Source organism: Sinohyriopsis cumingii, chromosome 19 (assembly GCF_028554795.1).
Source record: "Sinohyriopsis cumingii isolate HCF-2022 chromosome 19, ASM2855479v2, whole genome shotgun sequence".
Classification (NCBI taxonomy): domain Eukaryota; kingdom Metazoa; phylum Mollusca; class Bivalvia; order Unionida; family Unionidae; genus Sinohyriopsis; species Sinohyriopsis cumingii.
Genome location: NC_142979.1, coordinates 33,063,858 through 33,088,179, shown reverse-complemented (window position 1 = coordinate 33,088,179; position 24,322 = coordinate 33,063,858). Strand labels below are relative to the sequence as shown.

The window sequence follows — 24,322 nt, the reverse complement described above, 5'->3', positions numbered from 1 at the left end:
AGTCGCACTCGCTTCTGGTATACAATTTGATAGACTTTTTCCAAGGGTCGACTGACGATGTGGTGAGTGGGTAAACGTACAATCTTGTTCGGTTGATAGGTGGTCACTTTAAAGTTTCCATTCTCTCCCGATTGCAAGGCTTCTTTCAATACCCCAAAGTTGACCACTCGACTGGTACGATGATTCAGAGTCAGTCCTTTCACTTTGCACGTCGTGTGCACTTCTCCTTGTTTGTCCCGGTATTCGTAGCCGTAATTTTTGGGGCCGCCACTGACGAAACTTAGAATCTTGTCGTCGGGATGCTCGTCTGTCCAGGCTCCTAAACGGTCTCCTTCGATGTCAGGGTGATGTTGAATCGGGTGATGGATGTAAATGCAACTGTCCGTGTCAAAGTACAGGACGCGTTCTTCTAACAGTTCTAAAGCTTCGTACAATTTTAAGCGAGCATGAGCTGTCACGTAAGCCGCAATGATGACATTTCCAAAAGGGTCGTCTTGTACAAAGTCCAGATCTTCTTCGTAATTGACCAAGATCAAATCCTCTCGAACGACGTCCACGTGTTTCGTGTATTTGGTTTTGTCGTGAATCATCTGGAAGTAGCGGGAAGGTTCTGTCAAATATTCCGTCTTGGGTAAACACGGTCGTTGTGCCATTTTACCCCACAAGCAATTTAACATCACTTTGGCAAACGATCGCCTGCCTGAGTTTTTCTCTATGTGGTCTAAAGAGATGCCTTCTTGTTCATAGTATTTCTCTTTGAATTGTATTTGGTCTTCGGGAGTGTGACACCAGGACGGATAGCCGCTGGCTTCTTGCTTCAGTTTCAAAAAGGCATCCACGTAGTCTGCGAAAATGCCTTTCTGCGTGGGGTCACCCTTGTGGTATTGTTGTGTCTTAGAAAAGTGGCAAATTTCGTACACTTGTAACAGTTGGTATCCCATGTCCAGAGCTTTGAACAATTCTACGCTGACCCAGGTTCCCGTCAAGGCACGTTCTTCCTGGGTGTGATGGCAAGGTTGGTCTTGGTTGCACGTTTCGGCACAAGTACGGCACAAGGGAAACATCAGTTTGCCTTGACAATGGTGAGGTAAGACGGGATGGTATAGGTTCGTGGAAGGCAAAACTTTGCACTTGATCAAGCCTTCGTATTGTCGAATGTTTTTCAGGTCGATGTGTTCCGTCAGCAATTGTGGGTGTCCTACAGGAAAGCGACAATATTTGCACACATAGGGATACAGCGAACACACGTCCAAGTATTTGATTTCTTCTCCTTTCTCTTCGTCGGCTTGGTACAGCAAATAGGTGGCATTGGTCCTTCCTCCGTACAAACTATCCCTCGGGTTCAGTGGGTCCATGAACTGGTAACTTTCCACGAGGCGTTTAAACTCGGGATCGGTTTTCATACGGTGATCGTACTCGTGTTCCCACATTTCCACCACTTGGTATCCTTGCTGTTCTAACTTTAGGCGTCGCTGACAAGTGTCCTGGTACAAGTCTTCCATGGTCCGTTGTAAAAACTGATTTTTAGTGTCACGGTCAGGGTAACAGACGGGACATCCGTGAAATAAGCAACCGTTAAACTCGTACATGATCTTGGGGTTTTCTAAGTCCCAGCCATCGACCGAATACGTTCCGATGGTCTTTTCACCCCCTCCGTTGCGGGCATGCTGAATCCATTTGTCTTCCTTGTCGCACAAGTAATGTAACCAACGTAGGGCTTTGACCGAGTATTGACGTTTGACAAAGTGGGTCGTTTGAGGACTGATGACAGCCACGGTGTTTTCAGGCATGAATCGTTGTCGATACACTAAGGAACACGCTTTGTCAATGGTGCAAGCTTCTTTCAAAGGATCGACCCCTCCGTGTTCCATGAAAAGTTCTCGAAATTTTCCACAGCAACGTCGTAAAATGTCCACGTCGGAACGACAATACTTTAGCATTTCTTCCTGAAAGTCGAAAGGGTCCGAGGCGTGAGCCTGGTACCAAGCGTAGAAATCTTCTCGTTGTTCGGTACGCATGTTGTCGGGGTCGTAATAGTGAGCCTCAGGTAAATGGGGTAGAACGGCGTGTTGATTGGCTTCCGTATTGAAAAAGTGTGGAAAGTACCCTTTAGCCATTTCTGTCATTCCAAACGTTTTAGGCATTCGGCTCAAAGGCATGGCCAAGTAACTCATCGAATCTTTAAACTGCACTTGTCCCACTTGCATGAAAATGATTTTGGCTCCGTTCAAAGTCACTTTAGGACGCTCGGTGCCTTGTTCCGTATAGTATCTGAGAAGAAACTGTCCATCGTATCCGGAGAAATTGTGAGCCATCACTGTGGCATGACGATGACAATCTCCGTAACGTTCGATGTCCTCTTGGCTCCACGTCTTGTCGATGGGGTCTAAGACCCATTGGGCAAAATCGGCTAACGTGTTCGGTCCTCGAAAGATATTTTCACGCCCTCCAGGAATCTTGCTGCAGTGAGGGCAATGACTGAAGATAGGTTCTTGAATGCACTTCTCGCACGCTCGATGAGCCACGCAGAAATTAGGAATGTGAATGCCGGTCTCTTGCATGCATTCGAAATCGAAAAAGATGAAATTGCCTTTCTTCTTGTGACCGTCCTCTTTCTCTGGTGGGGGTTGGTATTTTTGCACGTAACATTGGTGTTCCAAGTCCACGATGTGGTGACAAATGTGACATTTTTTCTTTCCTCGACATACGTGTGCCTTGGTACTATTGGTACGTATGCCTTGTCCACAGGTAGGGCTCAATCTCAGGAGTTGACAAGCACATTTCTTCTGTGAACGTTGTGTTTTGAAATGTTGTTGGTAACAGGTAGGGCTGACAAACGTGCGCAGAGAAGTCGAACAAGGCACTGGTTCTTCGCTCAGACAGGGTGGAGAGGCCAAACATCCTGGGCATTTCCATCCACAATGCTTGTGTTGCTCTCGATTGTTATAACCATAATCACATTTCTCACAGTAATATCTGTATCCCAGGAATCCGGTGATAGTGGTAATGGTATCGAAATGGTCATCGTGATAATAAACATGAATGTAGTTTCCGTCCTTAAAGTCTTGGCCTCGAAACAACAGAGGTCCGCGCATTTCTTGAGGGTGCACTTTCAAGGTGTAGCGTGGAGCTAGGGCATCTTGCAATTTTTGCATATCAGGAATGCCACAGGGTGTGTCTTTGGACAGACCAGCTTGTTGCAACAGGAGTTCTGCTTCATTTCGTTGTTTGGCTCGATGGGAACGTTGAATAGTGTTCCAGGCTCTTTTCCATTCTGTCGTGTCGTTCTTGTTGGCATAGGTTCGTCCCACCACGATGGCTCGAGCTAAACACATCTGGTCTTGAGGGTTGTTAATTCGGACGAGACTTGTTTTGGTGTTGCGAAGGTCGTCCACCAATAACATCTTTTTGCGTCCAGTCCCTTGAAGAGGAGAGACGTGGGCCATTTTCAGTGTGGCTTTACCATCGGTGATGTCAAACTGGTCATTAGATTGTTGTACGTGTTGAATCTTGTCCATGACTTTGGAAGGGGTTAGTTCTGCGGGTCTGCTAAACTCGATCCAAACAGGGGATTTCAAGCTGTCGTGATCTATGGATAGTGTCAAGCGATCGTCTTCTTTGGGTTGACATTGTCGCTTGAGTGCGGTGAGCAAAGAATCCCACATCTTGGTGATAAACCCTTCTGCTTTCTCTAAGGGTACGTCGGACTTGAAATCTTTAAACTTCACCGTGTAGGTGTAAGCCGTAGTTCTAAATTTTCTAGAGGAGCGCTTTTCCGTCTCTCGAATGGAATAGTACTTTTCAGGGTTGACTAAGGGTGGTGAACTTGGTTTAGAGGGTTCGGATTCTGGTTCACTCATGTCCTCTTCAAAATCACTGGCATGAATTTGTGCCAAGATTTCAGCCCTGGTACGAGGCGATAGATCACGTTTCTGCCTCTTACTTTCTTCTTCTTCTTTCTTCTCGAATGAATAGGATCGTTTCATCTTGAGTGCAAAACGTCAAATGACTCAAGTTTAAACACCATAGACTAATTTATAGTCATGGCAGACCAGCGTATATAAAAGGGTGTGTGTCTTGTCCTTTTCACTATTCATTTCACTCTCAAGCCGAGCACAACGATGGAAGAGACTAACCAAATCGAACGTTTCGTCAGAGCTTTGCGAGGGGTCATTAGAAAATTCTCTTCAGACCAGCCTACGGACTACTCTCCTTCCTTTCGAGATAAAAGTCAAGATACTTGCTATATCTGTAAGAAGAAAGGGCATTGGTCTTCAGAGTGTCCAGACCGTCAAAAAAGAAAAAAAAAACAGGGGCTAAAAAAGACAAAAGTCAAGATACCTGTTATTATTGTAAAGAAAAAGGACATTGGTCTCCAGATTGCCCAAAAAAGAAACAAGAGGAGTCAGAAGAAAAGAAGGATTCTTCAGAAGAAGAGAGGGATTCTTCGGAAGAAGAGAGGGATTCTTCAGAGGAAGAAGAGGAAGAAAGAAGACAATTCTATTTACAAGAGGCAAAGAAACAGGAGAAGAAAAGAAGAAGGGAAGAAAATGAGGAAAAGACGGTGAAGAAATTCAAAAAACAGAAAGACTAAATAAGGAGAAAGAAGAAGTCATTGAACTTTTAATTAAAGTGTTGTGTTGTGAATTGTGAATTGGATTGTAAAAAATGGAGAAAAGAATACATTAATGATACAAGGTAAGTGTCTTTGAGTTTTGATTTTAAAATAAGAAGCTACACTCACGCACTCATACACAGACACGTACTATAAGGGTAAAATGAGTGTTTTTTTTTTTTTGAGTTATTGGCAAATTGAAATTGTATTTCTTTTCGAGAAATGTGGGTGGCCCTGAAAAGGGCCTTTTTTGGTGTAGGGGTGAGTTTAGCCAATCAACTTTAACTGCCTTAAGCCTTTGCCACGGCCAAGGCCTACTTCTGAACTGCGTAATGTTGATGATGATGATTGAGTTGAAATCACTAAGGGTGGTACGGCAGGCTTAGTCACAGGGTTGACGTGTTTAGCTCGGGAAGGTCGTATTCTCTTCGGTCGTGATAAAGAAGTCTGATACATTTGTTTCAGACTTCTTAACTCCGCTAAAATGTCCAACAGTACCGTGACCGTTTGATTTTCACCCTCTTGTTTCTTTGCTGCTACTTCTTCTTGCTGTTGTTGCTGTTGTTTTTTTCTTACCTCTTCTTCTTGCTGCTGCTGCTGCTGTAGGAGAAAAGCTTGTTCCGCTTCCTTTTGTCGTTGTATAAATTTCTCCAATTCTTCTTTCTGTCTCTGTCTAAAATTCTCCACTTGCAGTAATGAAGAAGGTAACGAAGGTTCCGGAACAAATTCTTGCGAGGTAAGAAAATCCACAAAATCCCAATGTACCTCTTCTGAAAGTAAGTCCGGGTTCCCTTGGGCAGTCTCCCCTGCTGGTGCACCCCAATGGATCGTTTTCTGAGTTTCCGTCATGTTGAATCACTGTCGCATAGATTGACTGCACACAAGCGCTAGCGAATCTATATAGACCACGTGACGTCACAAACTGTTCTCTTCGGATTGGATGCGAGCTGACTGAATTTTGTAACGCGTGTTCGGATTGGTGAATGAACTCAATCCGTTTCAATGCTACCTCTGCCTATAAATAAGCGCAGTTGACTACATTGATTCACCTGTTCTCGTCGCTTCAAGATGTGGACCACAGTTGAGTCATCCACCCTTGTGTCTTCCATGATGTTTAGGACGGACATACCCATGTATGTCCGATCCAAGTGGACCGTTGTCCACAGGACAAACACCAGTCTGTGGATACGTAGGATCTACGTTGAAAGACAAGGATGCCTGAAAAGAGTGCTGATTTACGGACCAACAGTGAGACGCAGCCTAAGAACAAGAAGAAGAAGACCAATGCGGTGCCCTTTATGTTAATGGATACATTAACATAAACCCAAAGGCCCTTTTCAGGGCCAGCCATATTTCTCGAAAAGAGATAGCCTTTCCATTGCCTACCCCTTTTTTTAAATTTAAATTTAAATTTAAATTTAAATTTTAAAAAAAAATTTTAAAAAAATCCCATATTCAATTCCCCTTGTCCCTAGACAAACCCAAACTCTGTTCCCCCATGTTAAATTCCCCCTTGTACGTAGAGTGACCCACGATTTTTCACCATGTTCAATTCCCCTTGTACGTAGAGTGGCCCACGATTTTTCGCCATGTTAAATTTCCCTTGTATGTAGAGTGGCCCAGGGGTCCCTGTAATGCTAATTCCCATTGTACGTAGGGTGGCCCCATTTACTACTAACTGTACAGCACCACCATAATGCCTTCATAGAAGTGGCCAGTTTCGAAAATCACCGGAACATTATGAAGCTTGCTTGTGCATTAGTCTGCTGATTCGCTATTGCCATTTGTTCATTCGTAACTGTAAAGACATTAAATCATTTAGAACAACTATGTTACACTATGCGTAAGTACTGCAATGAATTCTGGGTGTGGAGGTACATGAAGAACCAGTTTATAAGGATGTAAGATTCATGCAACCCACTCAAGAGGACCAACTGCTTTTCACTGCAACAAGATAATTATAACGATTAATTGAGTTGACTCCAAATGTTATCAAGATACATGTAATCTGAGACGTTTCTACGGCGTATACTTTTATCATATAAAAATCAAATGGTATCCAAATTAATTAAAACTTTATAACAAACATAACAGCTTCGAATCACTTTCAACCGAATGTTATCTTATCGCATGACCAGAATAGTGTAAACAAAGTCCCTGCGAATAATTGCTGGTTTTACAGTGTTTACTGTGCCTATTGGATCATACAGCCCTGGTATGAAGTAAAGACGATACACACTTGTTCATGCTGACATCAAGATGCCAAAGACGGCATTGTGGAAGCAGTTACAGGCTGGTTAATATCAAATAGTTTTTAAGCTATATAATTTCAAAAGCTTGATACAAATTTACTCAGTTAGTGTTGATGTATTATATTAGACATGGCAAATGTAGTTTTAGATGTAGCATTTGGGTAGTCGAGTACCTTTCCAAAGTCAGAATACGGAGTATCGTCGAGGAAAGTGGGCCTTGAAATGAAGGGTAATACAAAAATTTTTACAATGAAGAAAGATTTGCATATTGCAGCAAATGCTGAAAATAATCAGTCATTTTATAGTGGTGTTTTCCCCCTCATGCTAAAAGTTTGTTATGAAACATTATCAGAAGACGATTTAAACATTGTCAGGATAGACAGTCACTGGGAAAATATTGTATTGAATAACTTTAATTCTTTAATTTTATTCTTTGAAATTTTATTCTAATAGATAAATATAACTTAATTTGTTACATAATTATTAAGATGTAGGTTTAAAAGATCACATATATTTTTTAATACTAGCAATAATAATAATAATAATAATAATAATAAAAATAATAATAATTCTTTAGGATTTAACGCATTTTCTCGAACCCACGCGGTCAGAGATGAAATGACAGTGATCGGTAAAATCGATTACTTTAGACCGCTTGGCCACCCAAGGCCCCAATAATAATAATAATAATACATTCAAACAGAAGTAAAACAGGTAGATGTTTTCGAAACTGTACATACCTTTTTGAGACAACTTTATGCAGCTTTTCTAAAAGAGACCATTCACTAGGGAGACAAAACTGGATTTCGTAATAAAACACAAGTGCACGTGTGCAAAATATATGTAAAATATACCCAAAGATGGTATGTATTTACCTTTCCATCTTAGCCTAAAAATTACAAAACAGATGTACCTGCCTTAATATCTGTTACCTTAGAAAATAGTCAAAAATATTAATGAAAATAAAATATGATACCTTATAAACGGTTCATAATTGGTGAAAGACACATGTGGTATAATATTACATAAACTGATACGAATTTTTGGGACAAAAGCGCGATACTTGGCAAAACTTCCCCTCCCCCATATTTCCTCATCCTTGATCGTTCTAAAATTCGCAGAATGGTTGAAATACAGCTGGTCGCCATTTTAACATGTGTATTCATTTTACGATGCGAATGAAATAATGCCATCTCATTTGGCTTGCGGTACTGAGTGAGTTTACTAACTTCGTGTTGTTGTGAAATGACCTAATTTCTGTAACATAAACCAGGCTACTCTTTTTTTCGGAACACGAGAGGGTCAACATCGAGAATTTATTATCATTATCAAAATCCTCACAATTCGACAATGGATAACTTTGAATCAGCTCTGTTGATTTATTAATATTTGGAATCCGTCTGATTTTGCCCCCAGGTGGACCAACGCTGATTGAGAAGACTGCAACAGGTGATCATATATATATATATATTATTTATCCTGCTGGATTATATCTATCACCGTCTCTGTATTTAGATTCCCTACATATTAACAGCTTTAGCAATCACACACCTTTATTTCCAATGCACCCATCTTGAGAGTGTACCTGTCATTTTTGATGATCGTATGAAAGAGACTCCACTTTTAGACGCACGTGCATTTAATGACGTGACAAATTCGAATATTTGCTTTAGAATATGGAGTGTGGGTGTATTATATGCGTTTAGTTAGTACTTTATACTCTTTCGTGTTTATTTCTATTTGAGATTTTATGAGCACTCTTGTTTTTTACGGGACTCTCATGCAGCTTTTACACTCACTCTGCACCATCGCCGAAGCGTCTCAGCCATCTGGCGGTTTACTATAAAATTTTGTATAAAATCTCAACGCCGACCAGCCAAATCTTCGTTAAAATGTGTTAACATAAAAGTGTGTGTGTGTGTGTGTGTTTGTGTGTGTTTGTGTGTGTGTGTGTGTGTGCAAAACCTGAAATTGTTCATGTTCATTCGATCACTTCCATTGTTAAATCTTAGTTTACGAGGTGTATAGTTTTGTGCACATTGCCAGGATCTTTACTTTCGGGTGGGGGTGGGGGTCAGTAAATATATCTTGTAAGTAGTCTGCAGTCCTATAATGATCAGTTTAGAAAAATATCGGAACATTTGAAGATTGCTTTTACCCTATTCATATCTGAGTAAATGCAATCACATTATTGCTAAAAGCCGGATGAACGTTATTAAGATACGATAAATATTTTCAGTTTTCAAACTGACCCTTTTGATCTCAGTATCAGGACTGTATATCCATTTCCATTCTAACTGACAGGCTTTCCTAATGCTCATCGCGCGCAGTCTCAATTATAGCAATAAAGGTGTTTGCTGGTTACAGAGAACCCTCGTGTACTGAAATTTTTGGACGAGTGAATCGTTTGTTAAAGCTGGAGTGAGACGTTCTATACTGTTTGGTCAGCTTCGGATACGTCCATGGGTGACATAGGTTATACGGTAGTGTTCATCCTTTCTCAGAATTAGACTCATCCAACAATCCTAGCATGCATTTGGCTGGCAATTAAAAATCAGAATAAGATATGTCGGGTTCCAATCCTCATTTGTACGGCGGGATAAAAAAAAGTGAAGCATCACTTTTAGTGATTTCCAATGCGATGATCTGGTAACCGATATTTGGAACTTGGTACCAAAAATGTAAAGTCTATAAAAGATGCAATTTTAGCAATATTATGCTTTGGTCAGATCTATATAGGCGCACAAGTTGCAGAGGGTCCTGGAGAAAACTATGGAATTTTGTAAAATCTGAAAGTCGCATGTATTTACTAGTCTTTTCTACTCTATAAATAATAACCTATCTTAATACATCATTGATAAGCTGCATATTACCATCGCTAAGTTACTGTCTTGTATTTTGTCATCCTAAGTAGATCAACTTTAAATCGCAGATTTGTGTAGAACATCTCTCTGTATTTGTTCACCAAAATATCACTACCCATGTTGCGGCCAGTGATATGTACACTGTATTGTTCTTACATACTTCGATACCCGGTGCTAACCAACTCTATTTCTCTTTCTTTACTCTTCGGCACATTTAATGGTGTCGGGTTCACGAATGATTCATATAGCTTGTCGGGTATACGAATCATTCCTTAACAGTTCGAAAAATTGGATCCGATACCAACTGCTGCTCGGAAAATTTCAATTCCACAATGGGTGCTTGAATGCAATATAAAGAGACCATGGAAAATAATAGTCAGTCGAACTATATCTTTCAAGTTACATCTTTGTTTTTATCAAGAGGCAAACTCATTGTATAATCTCTTGTGCCGCTTTCTGCACAATATTAAAATTTAAAGAAAAGGTATTCCCAGGATTTTCCCCACTGATAATCCATTGTATACAAAAGGAATATGTATATCTTAGGAAGACTGTCTATAAAGAAGCTGTTGTTTCTTTATATGTATATGTGTATGACACGAGTCGATTTGGGTTAAAAAATATCGCCCAGCACGGTCTTCTGAAGTGCATCCAAGGCCTGCGCGAGTCAATACGGCACCATGTGCGAGACATTTGGCGCCCTCCCCCTTAAATAGTTGCTGTCAAGCAAGCTCGTAAGAAATTGATGCAAATTATGACCAACAAAAAAGAAGAAGATTTTCACATGAAACAAAATTAAAAGCTTTGTTTCATTTTAGCTTTCTGATTTTTGCACCCCTTTTCCTTAACCGATTCGGCGCCTCTCTGAAAACGACCCTCTGCGCATGCGCACTGTTCGCACCTAGTTTGCGCCGGCCCTGTGTTCATTAATCAGAAGACTGCTAATGCTGAGTGATCATTTTCACTTTCTGAACTTCATAGGTAAATTATATTAAAAATATGTACTGTTTTAAGCTATTTTATATATTTTACAATTTTAAACGTACTTTGAGATAAGTGATACCTAAACGGTGGATATTTTAAAAAAAATACATATCTGAAGAACAGGCAAAGTTAGGGTAATTGTATATCATTTCAAATTCATTTCCTAAGAATGTTGTTGTTGTGGATTTAAGGACATTTTCATCACACGAGAGGCTCTACATGGTCAGTACATTTTACAGAACCCGAAAAAATCCCGGGAGGAAGCACCGACCCATGGTAAGCTATTGGCGAGCTTTCTCACATACCCGCTTTTGCCACCCATGAGACTCGAACCCACCCGGACAAAGGTGAGATTTCAGTGATCTGTAAAGGCGAGTGCCTTAGACCCCTTGGTCACCCAGAGCCCTTCCTAAGAATGCAGGAGCTATGATTTTCATAAAATGTCTTCTTCAGACAACAAATAGTTTTCCTAAAACTGATTGTAACTGTCAACACAAATAAATGAAAACATACATATGAATGTTAACCGTTTGAAAGTGGTACTTTGCCTTGCTCTCCTTCTCGGTGCTCTAAAACTCTCCGAAATAAGCCCCAAATTTGCAACGAAAGAGCTGACTGGCCAATATTTTCTGCGTCATCCTATGAATATTTTTGTGCATCGAGTCTCTGCCGGTCAATTTACTAAAGGAGGATGAATGTAAAAGAACTGGAGTTATTTAGCTCTAGGTATCGGACGAATGGGAATCGTACTAATAACACGTTTTTTGAATAGTACAAGTCATACAGCCATATAACGCATTTAAAAGTCGACATTGAAATACTTTATATATTCGAGGCATGATACAAGTTGTTCACATATGCCGAGGACTTCCGGATGCATATTCAATAATTTTACTATGTTGTCTTTACTTGCATTCAAGTCATGATTTTTTTTTTATCGGACTCAGTTGGGTGAGACCTTTGACTTTAAAAGTATAAAAAAAAAAATATATATAGCTTGTCATTTTTGGGTTTGTTTTAAAACTTAATATTTTTGTTAATAGTATGTTAAAATATATTCCCAATATTTTCTAAGTTTAATTATGAGAAATTCTTTGATAAAATAAATTGAGAACGTCGAGGCAAGATAAAGGGTAAGAATCCAGTAAACAACACTGGCTCTCTCTCTCTCTCTCTCTCTCTCTCTCTCTCTCTCTCTCTCTCGTGGTGATTAATTTCTTATATTCTTATATTTGTATTAGTTATAAGTTATTTATCGCAAACAAGCCTACTTTGATTTTAGCAGATATAGCTACATTTACGCCCGTTGGTAACGTGATTTGACACTACCATCTGTTGAGATTAAACATCGTTATTAGAGCAATGTTTGCATAGGTTCAGATAGCAACGAATTATAACATATATGTACGTCCTTTAAACAGGCACCAGATGAAAATAAGTCATACAATGAAAAAATATTTTAGTCAAATTTCAGGCATCGTTTTCAAGTCAATTTACTACTGGATTGGAATTCAGCCGTAAATAATTCGCATAAGTTATATCACTATAATAAATTGGTTGATCTTTTCTTCCGTTCAGTTTTATATACAACCATTAATTTACCTACCCATCTGCAAACTGCATTAAGTTGATTCCGTTGTTCCGCTCAAAACTTAAGAACGGCATAATGGCATCTCTCCCATCAGCGTATATGTATGTTATGTCATAAAAGCCAAAATAGACGATGAGTATCACCTTGCTTTATAATGTCCATTTTATGCAGATCTTAGAAATAGACTCATACCAGAACTTTTTTTTTAGCAAAAAACACCAATGTGGAGGAATCTTATATCCTCTGATGCAGTCTAAGAACAGTCTCATAATATATCAACGTGCACAATACATTATTCTTCATTCCACAGATGAGATCAAATGTTCTAATGTACATGTAACTATATTATTTTTTTCTACCCATATGGAAGATCACAGCTATGTAACTATGTAATGCTAGTTCCATTTCTTCTTCTTACATATTTATATTGTGCGTACTGCATTTGTTTTCCTTTTCTCACCTCACTGTGTTTAATTTATTTTACTATAGCGCTCTTCGTCATGGTAGTATTGTTGTGTAACTGTAATATTACTGGCCTATTGCCTACATTAGCAATAAACTGTTGTCATTGTCAATTAAATGACATCATTGCTGTTTGATTTCCTTATACAGTGTCACACATATCAGACGACCTATGTAAATAAGGATGAAAACAACGTTATTACTGTTTGATTTCCTTATACAGTGTCACACATATCAGACGACTTATGTAATTAAGGATGAAAACAACGTTATTACTGTTTGATTTCCTTATACAGTGTCACACATATCAGACGACCTATGTAATTAAGGATGAAAACAACGTTATTACTGTTTGATTTCTTTATACAGTGTCACACATATCAGACGACTTATGTAAATAAGGATGAAAACAACGTTATTACTGTTTGATTTCCTTATACAGTGTCACACATATCAGACGACTTATGTAATTAAGGATGAAAACATCGTTATTACTGTTTGATTTCCTTATACAGTGTCACACATATCAGACGACCTATGTAATTAAGGATGAAAATAACGTTATTACTGTTTGATTTCCTTATACAGTGTCACACATATCAGACGACCTATGTAAATAAGGATGAAAATAACGTTATTACTGTTTGACTTCCTTATACAGTGTCACACATATCAGACGACCTATGTAATTAAGGATGAAAATAACGTTATTATTACTGTTTGATTTCCTTATACAGTGTCACACATATCAGACGACCTATGTAATTAAGGATGAAAATAACGTTATTACTGTTTGATTTCCTTATACAGTGTCACACATATCAGACGACCTATGTAATTAAGGATGAAAATAACGTTATTACTGTTTGATTTCCTTATACAGTGTCACACATATCAGACGACCTATGTAATTAAGGATGAAAATAACGTTATTACTGTTTGATTTCCTTATACAGTGTCACACATATCAGACGACCTATGTAATTAAGGATGAAAATAACGTTATTACTGTTTGATTTCCTTATACAGTGTCACACATATCAGACGACCTATGTAATTAAGGATGAAAATAACGTTATTACTGTTTGATTTCCTTATACAGTGTCACACATATCAGACGACCTATGTAATTAAGGATGAAAATAACGTTATTACTGTTTGATTTCCTTATACAGTGTCACACATATCAGACGACCTATGTAATTAAGGATGAAAATAACGTTATTACTGTTTGATTTCCTTATACAGTGTCACACATATCAGACGACCTATGTAATTAAGGATGAAAACAACGTTATTACTGTTTTGATTTCCTTATACAGTGTCACACATATCAGACGACTTATGTAATTAAGGATGAAAATAACGTTATTACTGTTTGATTTCCTTATACAGTGTCACACATATCAGACGACCTATGTAATTAAGGATGAAAATAAAGTTATTACTGTTTGATTTCCTTATACAGTGTCACACATATCAGACGACCTATGTAATTAAGGATGAAAATAACGTTATTACTGTTTGATTTCCTTATACAGTGTCACACATATCAGACGACCTATGTAATTAAGGATGAAAATAACGTTATTACTGTTTGATTTCCTTATACAGTGTCACACATATCAGACGACCTATGTAATTAAGGATGAAAATAACGTTATTACTGTTTGATTTCCTTATACAGTGTCACACATATCAGACGACCTATGTAATTAAGGATGAAAATAACGTTATTACTGTTTGATTTCCTTATACAGTGTCACACATATCAGACGACCTATGTAATTAAGGATGAAAATAACGTTATTACTGTTTGATTTCCTTATACAGTGTCACACATATCAGACGACTTATGTAATTAAGGATGAAAATAACGTTATTACTGTTTGATTTCCTTATACAGTGTCACACATATCAGACGACTTATGTAATTAAGGATGAAAATAACGTTATTACTGTTTGATTTCCTTATACAGTGTCACACATATCAGACGACTTATGTAATTAAGGATGAAAATAACGTTATTACTGTTTGATTTCCTTATACAGTGTCACACATATCAGACGACTTATGTAATTAAGGATGAAAATAACGTTATTACTGTTTGATTTCCTTATACAGTGTCACACATATCAGACGACTTATGTAATTAAGGATGAAAATAACGTTATTACTGCTTGATTTCCTTATACAGTGTCACACATATCAGACGACCTATGTAATTAAGGATGAAAACAACGTTATTACTGTTTGATTTCCTTATACAGTGTCACACATATCAGACGACCTATGTAATTAAGGATGAAAATAACGTTATTACTGTTTGATTTCCTTATACAGTGTCACACATATCAGACGACTTATATAATTAAGGATGAAAACAACGTTATTACTGTTTTGATTTCCTTCTACAGTGTCACACATATCAGACGACTTATGTAATTAAGGATGAAAATAACGTTATTACTGTTTGATTTCCTTCTACAGTGTCACACATATCAGACGACCTATGTAATTAAGGATGAAAATAACGTTATTACTGTTTGATTTCCTTATACAGTGTCACACATATCAGACGACCTATGTAATTAAGGATGAAAACAACGTTATTACTGTTTTGATTTCCTTATACAGTGTCACACATATCAGACGACTTATGTAATTAAGGATGAAAATAACGTTATTACTGTTTGATTTCCTTATACAGTGTCACACATATCAGACGACCTATGTAATTAAGGATGAAAATAACGTTATTACTGTTTGATTTCCTTATACAGTGTCACACATTTCAGACGACCTATGTAATTAAGGATGAAAATAACGTTATTACTGTTTGATTTCCTTATACAGTGTCACACATATCAGACGACTTATGTAATTAAGGATGAAAATAACGTTATTACTGTTTGATTTCCTTATACAGTGTCACACATATCAGACGACTTATGTAATTAAGGATGAAAATAACGTTATTACTGTTTGATTTCCTTATACAGTGTCACACATATCAGACGACCTATGTAATTAAGGATGAAAATAACGTTATTACTGTTTGATTTCCTTATACAGTGTCACACATATCAGACGACCTATGTAATTAAGGATGAAAACAACGTTATTACTGTTTGATTTCCTTATACAGTGTCACACATATCAGACGACTTATGTAATTAAGGATGAAAATAACGTTATTACTGTTTGATTTCCTTATACAGTGTCACACATATCAGACGACCTATGTAATTAAGGATGAAAACAACGTTATTACTGTTTGATTTCCTTATACAGTGTCACACATATCAGACGACCTATGTAATTAAGGATGAAAATAACGTTAATACTGTTTGATTTCCTTATACAGTGTCACACATATCAGACGACCTATGTAATTAAGGATGAAAACAACGTTATTACTGTTTTGATTTCCTTATACAGTGTCACACATATCAGACGACTTATGTAATTAAGGATGAAAATAACGTTATTACTGTTTGATTTCCTTATACAGTGTCACACATATCAGACGACTTATGTAATTAAGGATGAAAACAACGTTATTACTGTTTGATTTCCTTATACAGTGTCACACATATCAGACGACCTATGTAATTAAGGATGAAAATAACGTTATTACTGTTTGATTTCCTTATACAGTGTCACACATATCAGACGACCTATGTAATTAAGGATGAAAATAACGTTATTACTGTTTGATTTCCTTATACAGTGTCACACATATCAGACGACCTATGTAATTAAGGATGAAAATAACGTTATTACTGTTTGATTTCCTTATACAGTGTCACACATATCAGACGACCTATGTAATTAAGGATGAAAATAACGTTATTACTGTTTGATTTCCTTATACAGTGTCACACATATCAGACGACCTATGTAATTAAGGATGAAAATAACGTTATTACTGTTTGATTTCCTTATACAGTGTCACACATATCAGACGACCTATGTAATTAAGGATGAAAATAACGTTATTACTGTTTGATTTCCTTATACAGTGTCACACATATCAGACGACCTATGTAATTAAGGATGAAAATAACGTTATTACTGTTTGATTTCCTTATACAGTGTCACACATATCAGACGACCTATGTAATTAAGGATGAAAATAACGTTATTACTGTTTGATTTCCTTATACAGTGTCACACATATCAGACGACTTATGTAATTAAGGATGAAAATAACGTTATTACTGTTTGATTTCCTTATACAGTGTCACACATATCAGACGACCTATGTAATTAAGGATGAAAACAACGTTATTACTGTTTTGATTTCCTTATACAGTGTCACACATATCAGACGACTTATGTAATTAAGGATGAAAATAACGTTATTACTGTTTGATTTCCTTATACAGTGTCACACATATCAGACGACCTATGTAATTAAGGATGAAAATAACGTTATTACTGTTTGATTTCCTTATACAGTGTCACACATATCAGACGACCTATGTAATTAAGGATGAAAATAACGTTATTACTGTTTGATTTCCTTATACAGTGTCACACATATCAGACGACCTATGTAATTAAGGATGAAAATAACGTTATTACTGTTTGATTTCCTTATACAGTGTCACACATATCAGACGACCTATGTAATTAAGGATGAAAATAACGTTATTACTGTTTGATTTCCTTATACAGTGTCACACATATCAGACGACCTATGTAATTAAGGATGAAAATAACGTTATTACTGTTTGACTTCCTTATACAGTGTCACACATATCAGACGACCTATGTAAATAAGGATGAAAATGACGTTATTACTGTTTGATTTCCTTATACAGTGTCACACATATCAGACGACCTATGTAATTAAGGATGAAAATAACGTTATTACTGTTTGATTTCCTTATACAGTGTCACACATATCAGACGACTTATGTAATTAAGGATGAAAATAACGTTATTACTGTTTGATTTCCTTATACAGTGTCACACATATCAGACGACTTATGTAATTAAGGATGAAAATAACGTTATTACTGTTTGATTTCCTTATACAGTGTCACACATATCAGACGACTTATGTAATTAAGGATGAAAATAACGTTATTACTGTTTGATTTCCTTATACAGTGTCACACATATCAGACGACTTATGTAATTAAGGATGAAAATAACGTTATTACTGCTTGATTTCCTTATACAGTGTCACACATATCAGACGACCTATGTAATTAAGGATGAAAACAACGTTATTACTGTTTGATTTCCTTATACAGTGTCACACATATCAGACGACCTATGTAATTAAGGATGAAAATAACGTTATTACTGTTTGATTTCCTTATACAGTGTCACACATATCAGACGACTTATGTAATTAAGGATGAAAACAACGTTATTACTGTTTTGATTTCCTTATACAGTGTCACACATATCAGACGACTTATGTAATTAAGGATGAAAATAACGTTATTACTGTTTGATTTCCTTATACAGTGTCACACATATCAGACGACCTATGTAATTAAGGATGAAAATAACGTTATTACTGTTTGATTTCCTTATACAGTGTCACACATATCAGACGACTTATGTAATTAAGGATGAAAATAACGTTATTACTGTTTGATTTCCTTATACAGTGTCACACATATCAGACGACCTATGTAATTAAGGATGAAAATAACGTTATTACTGTTTGATTTCCTTATACAGTGTCACACATATCAGACGACCTATGTAATTAAGGATGAAAATAACGTTATTACTGTTTGATTTCCTTATACAGTGTCACACATATCAGACGACCTATGTAATTAAGGATGAAAATAACGTTATTACTGTTTGATTTCCTTATACAGTGTCACACATATCAGACGACCTATGTAATTAAGGATGAAAATAACGTTATTACTGTTTGATTTCCTCATACAGTGTCACACATATCAGACGACCTATGTAATTAAGGATGAAAATAACGTTATTACTGTTTGATTTCCTCATACAGTATCACACATATCAGACGACCTATGTAATTAAGGATGCAAATAACGTTATTACTGTTTGATTTCCTTATACAGTGTCACACATATCAGACGACCTATGTAATTAAGGATGAAAATAACGTTATTACTGTTTGATTTCCTTATACAGTGTCACACATATCAGACGACCTATGTAATTAAGGATGAAAATAACGTTATTACTGTTTGATTTCCTTATACAGTGTCACACATATCAGACGACCTATGTAATTAAGGATGAAAATAACGTTATTACTGTTTGATTTCCTTATACAGTGTCACACATATCAGACGACCTATGTAATTAAGGATGAAAATAACGTTATTACTCTTTGATTTCCTTATACAGTGTCACACATATCAGACGACCTATGTAATTAAGGATGAAAACAACGTTATTACTGTTTTGATTTCCTTATACAGTGTCACACATATCAGACGACTTATGTAATTAAGGATGAAAATAACGTTATTACTGTTTGATTTCCTTATACAGTGTCACACATATCAGACGACTTATGTAATTAAGGATGAAAATAACGTTATTACTGTTTGATTTCCTTATACAGTGTCACACATATCAGACGACTTATGTAATTAAGGATGAAAATAACGTTATTACTGTTTGATTTCCTTATACAGTGTCACACATATCAGACGACCTATGTAATTAAGGATGAAAATAACGTTATTACTGTTTGATTTCCTTATACAGTGTCACACATATCAGACGACCTATGTAAATAAGGATGAAAATAACGTTATTACTGTTTGATTTCCTTATACAGTGTCACACATATCAGACGACTTATGTAATTAAGGATGAAAATAACGTTATTACTGTTTGATTTCCTTATACAGTGTCACACATATCAGACGACTTATGTAATTAAGGATGAAAATAACGTTATTACTGTTTGATTTCCTTATACAGTGTCACACATATCAGACGACTTATGTAATTAAGGATGAAAATAACGTTATTACTGTTTGATTTCCTTATACAGTGTCACACATATCAGACGACCTATGTAATTAAGGATGAAAACAACGTTATTACTGTTTTGATTTCCTTATACAGTGTCACACATATCAGACGACTTATGTAATTAAGGATGAAAATAACGTTATTACTGTTTGATTTCCTTATACAGTGTCACACATATCAGACGACCTATGTAATTAAGGATGAAAATAACGTTATTACTGTTTGATTTCCTTATACAGTGTCACACATATCAGACGACCTATGTAATTAAGGATGAAAATAACGTTATTACTGTTTGATTTCCTTATACAGTGTCACACATATCAGACGACTTATGTAATTAAGGATGAAAATAACGTTATTACTGTTTGATTTCCTTATACAGTGTCACACATATCAGACGACCTATGTAATTAAGGATGAAAACAACGTTATTACTGTTTTGATTTCCTTATACAGTGTCACACATATCAGACGACTTATGTAATTAAGGATGAAAATAACGTTATTACTGTTTGATTTCCTTATACAGTGTCACACATATCAGACGACCTATGTAATTAAGGATGAAAATAACGTTATTACTGTTTGATTTCCTTATACAGTGTCACACATATCAGACGACCTATGTAATTAAGGATGAAAATAACGTTATTACTGTTTGATTTCCTTATACAGTGTCACACATATCAGACGACTTATGTAATTAAGGATGAAAATAACGTTATTACTGTTTGATTTCCTTATACAGTGTCACACATATCAGACGACCTATGTAATTAAGGATGAAAATAACGTTATTACTGTTTGATTTCCTTATACAGTGTCACACATATCAGACGACTTATGTAATTAAGGATGAAAATAACGTTATTACTGTTTGATTTCCTTATACAGTGTCACACATATCAGACGACCTATGTAATTAAGGATGAAAATAACGTTATTACTGTTTGATTTCCTTATACAGTGTCACACATATCAGACGACTTATGTAATTAAGGATGAAAATAACGTTATTACTGTTTGATTTCCTTATACAGTGTCACACATATCAGACGACTTATGTAATTAAGGATGAAAATAACGTTATTACTGTTTGATTTCCTTATACAGTGTCACACATATCAGACGACTTATGTAATTAAGGATGAAAATAACGTTATTACTGTTTGATTTCCTTATACAGTGTCACACATATCAGACGACTTATGTAATTAAGGATGAAAATAACGTTATTACTGTTTGATTTCCTTATACAGTGTCACACGTATCAGACGACCTATGTAATTAAGGATGAAAATAACGTTATTACTGTTTGATTTCCTTATACAGTGTCACACATATCAGACGACCTATGTAATTAAGGATGAAAATAACGTTATTACTGTTTTATTTCCTTATACAGTGTCACACATATCAGACGACCTATGTAATTAAGGATGAAAATAACGTTATTACTGTTTTATTTCCTTATACAGTGTCACACATATCAGACGACCTATGTAATTAAGGATGAAAATAACGTTATTACTGTTTTATTTCCTTATAGAGTGTCACACATATTAGACGACCTATGTAATTAAGGATGAAAATAACGTTATTACTGTTTTATTTCCTTATACAGTGTCACACATATCAGACGACTTATGTAATTAAGGATGAAAATAACGTTATTACTGTTTGATTTCCTTATACAGTGTCACACATATCAGACGACCTATGTAATTAAGGATGAAAATAACGTTATTACTGTTTGATTTCCTTATACAGTGTCACACATATCAGACGACCTATGTAATTAAGGATGAAAATAACGTTATTACTGTTTGATTTCCTTATACAGTGTCACACATATCAGATGACCTATGTAATTAAGGATGAAAATAACGTTATTACTGTTTGATTTCCTTATACAGTGTCACACATATCAGACGACCTATGTAATTAAGGATGAAAATAACGTTATTATTACTGTTTGATTTCCTTATACAGTGTCACACGAATCTAAAGACCCATTTAAATAATAATGAACTAATGTCGTTGCTGTTTCATAATTTTACACAATACTACACAAATCAGAAGGCATACGTAAATAGCAATAAAAATGACATCGTTATTGTTTTATATTCGTATTTAGTACCACTCAAATCAGACGGCCTATGTAAAAGATAAAACACAATGACGTCATTACTGTTTGATTTCCTTATACAGTACCACACAAATCAGACGGCCTATGTAAATAAGGATGAAAGTAACGTTATTACTAATTACCTTATACAGTACCACACAAATCAGACGGCCTATGTAAAAGATAAAACACAATGACGTCATTACTGTTTGATTTCCTTATACAGAGCATGTACCACACAAATCACCTGACCCAAGTAAGTAATACCGACTGAGCAAATTTCTCTAACTTGAAAGTTAGGTACCATTTTCCAGTCGCGAAAATTCCTATGTCTGGTTGATATAATTGTCTTTGTCGATATTCTCTCTGCAAGATACAAACGTTTTCTACTTTACAAAATGTTTTGGTGATGATGGTATATTTATTTATTTTTTTTAAATAAAAAACTTCAATCAGGGTCGTACATCTTTGCAGTTTATAAGCATAGCGTGAAATATTCATTGTAACAAGGACATATACACTATTTTGTTTGTTGTTTATTTTTCATTAATAACTCTCTCTCTCTCTCTCTCTCTCTCTCTCTCTTTAAAGTGGTTTATAGAGAGCTGCCAGAGCAATTTATCGTGAAAATATATCTTTTTAAAAATTCTATGACCTTTTCCAGTTCAACAAACACTTAATTTTCATTTAATTCCAGGTCTCTCCGTTAACTTCTAATTTTTTGCACGATAAAGTATGTTCTCCAACATGTACCGTAACCATACGTTCTGAATAGTGTGCACTTGGGGTGGGAAAGAAATGTATATATTTTGGGGTCAAAATTCAAAGGTCAAGGTCACTGAAATCACAGACCAAATATAGATGCTATACGCATTAAGTAAGGTGGAAGCCGATTGATTTAGGAATAGAAAGGTCAAAGGTTACTGTGGGATAGCCGATTACATATCATTATGGGATGGATGACCCATTGCATCTCACCATGGGATGGGCGTTTGCGGTCAATATATAGAAATTATATATTGCGTACTTTATTCCCCCTTTCCCACTTTCTTTCTAAGCTCCATTCTGGCTGGTGATAACACACACACACACACACACACACACACACACACAGAGTACGTACTTGTAATATATATATAAACTCTTGCCACATAAATTGTTGTGTTTGGCATCCGTCTTACTGCAGTTGTTCACTGTTGATTTGAGAGTTAGTTAGACCCACGTTAATTTAACTTATGGTTTGAAAAAGGGAATGGGTATTTTTTTAAAATATCAATCATGCTTTCGACAGTATTTGAATGAAGTGCTATACACTCTTATTTCCCGATCAAGCTTATGAAAGGCTTCTGTTTGGTCTAGGTAACAAACTACCATATATTATCAAGGGTTGAATAGGGCTCCTTATCTGGGTATTTACACTTTACAGGTAGCGTGCTGAAAATAATTAAGTGCGAGGGCTAACTCGCAAGACCTTCATTCCTACTTGGATAATATGTTTGACATCAACTGGGTACACATTAAATTTAAACGCCTTTTGTTGAAATCCAGTGATTATTTACATATGTGTTAAAATTTCAATATACAAAATTCTCACCAAGGCCTGCGATTTAATATTTACAGTTAATACCGTCTGCGGGTAAAGTAGAACTGACGGAAAATATTTGCAGGTGTTATGCTGGAATCCAAACTTTTCCTCACCTTCACCTGTTAGACAGGAATAGAAGTTTCTCCCCTTTTTACTTAAACAACCCATAAAGGACAAAATGTTACGTATATGAAAGTTTTTTTTTTCTTTAATGAAAGATAAATTGACCCTAAGATAATTTCAGTAATATGCACCAATGCAACTCTAACGTCATCATAATGTTGAATGTTCCAAGTGTAACTATTGCACCTTATCTAATTTATAAACCGTATAATGTAGGCCTGAGATTTTTATATACATCACTACCCTCATCATAGTGCTGTCCTTGGAAGCCATGGAGTGAGTATACCGCCTTATAGCGACACAGCCTTATAACGAAATAATTTAAACATATTATTTTGGTGTTAAATAAGAAAACTAAATTAGCCTTATAAAAGGAAGGATGTTATAATGGAATATACCACCTTATAGCGAGATAGCCTAATAATGAAATAATGTATGCATACTATTTTGCTATTAAATAAAAAAACCCACACCAACCTTATAACAGGCAGGGTGTACCGTCTTCTAGCGAGATCACCTTATCATGAAATAATTACACATATTATTTTGTTATTAAATAAGAAAACCACACTAAACTTATAACAGGAAAGGTGTTACAATGAAAGGCCATATATTGAGGGAATGCCGAATGCCTTCCTCTTTACATAATAGGTGCTATTGTGCAGTCGCTTCTAATCAGAGAGTTTGCGTGTGCTATGTAATGTTTATAAAA

The 24,322-nt window shown here is 36.0% G+C and overlaps 1 protein-coding gene across 2 annotated transcripts in view; it reads left to right on the top strand.

Annotated features, from left to right (window-relative positions):
* LOC149775405 (uncharacterized) overlaps nucleotides 1-24,322 on the top strand; it is a 60,176-nt gene that overhangs the window by 20,242 nt on the left and 15,612 nt on the right. Inside the window, exon 4 of one of the 2 annotated variants that reach the window (XM_089944401.1) lies at nucleotides 8,284-8,316. The exons of the other annotated variant lie outside the window; for it this stretch is intronic. Coding sequence (XP_089800527.1) covers nucleotides 8,284-8,316 — 33 coding nt within the window. The remainder of the gene's footprint in view (nucleotides 1-8,283; nucleotides 8,317-24,322) is intronic. 2 annotated transcript variants of the gene reach the window in all.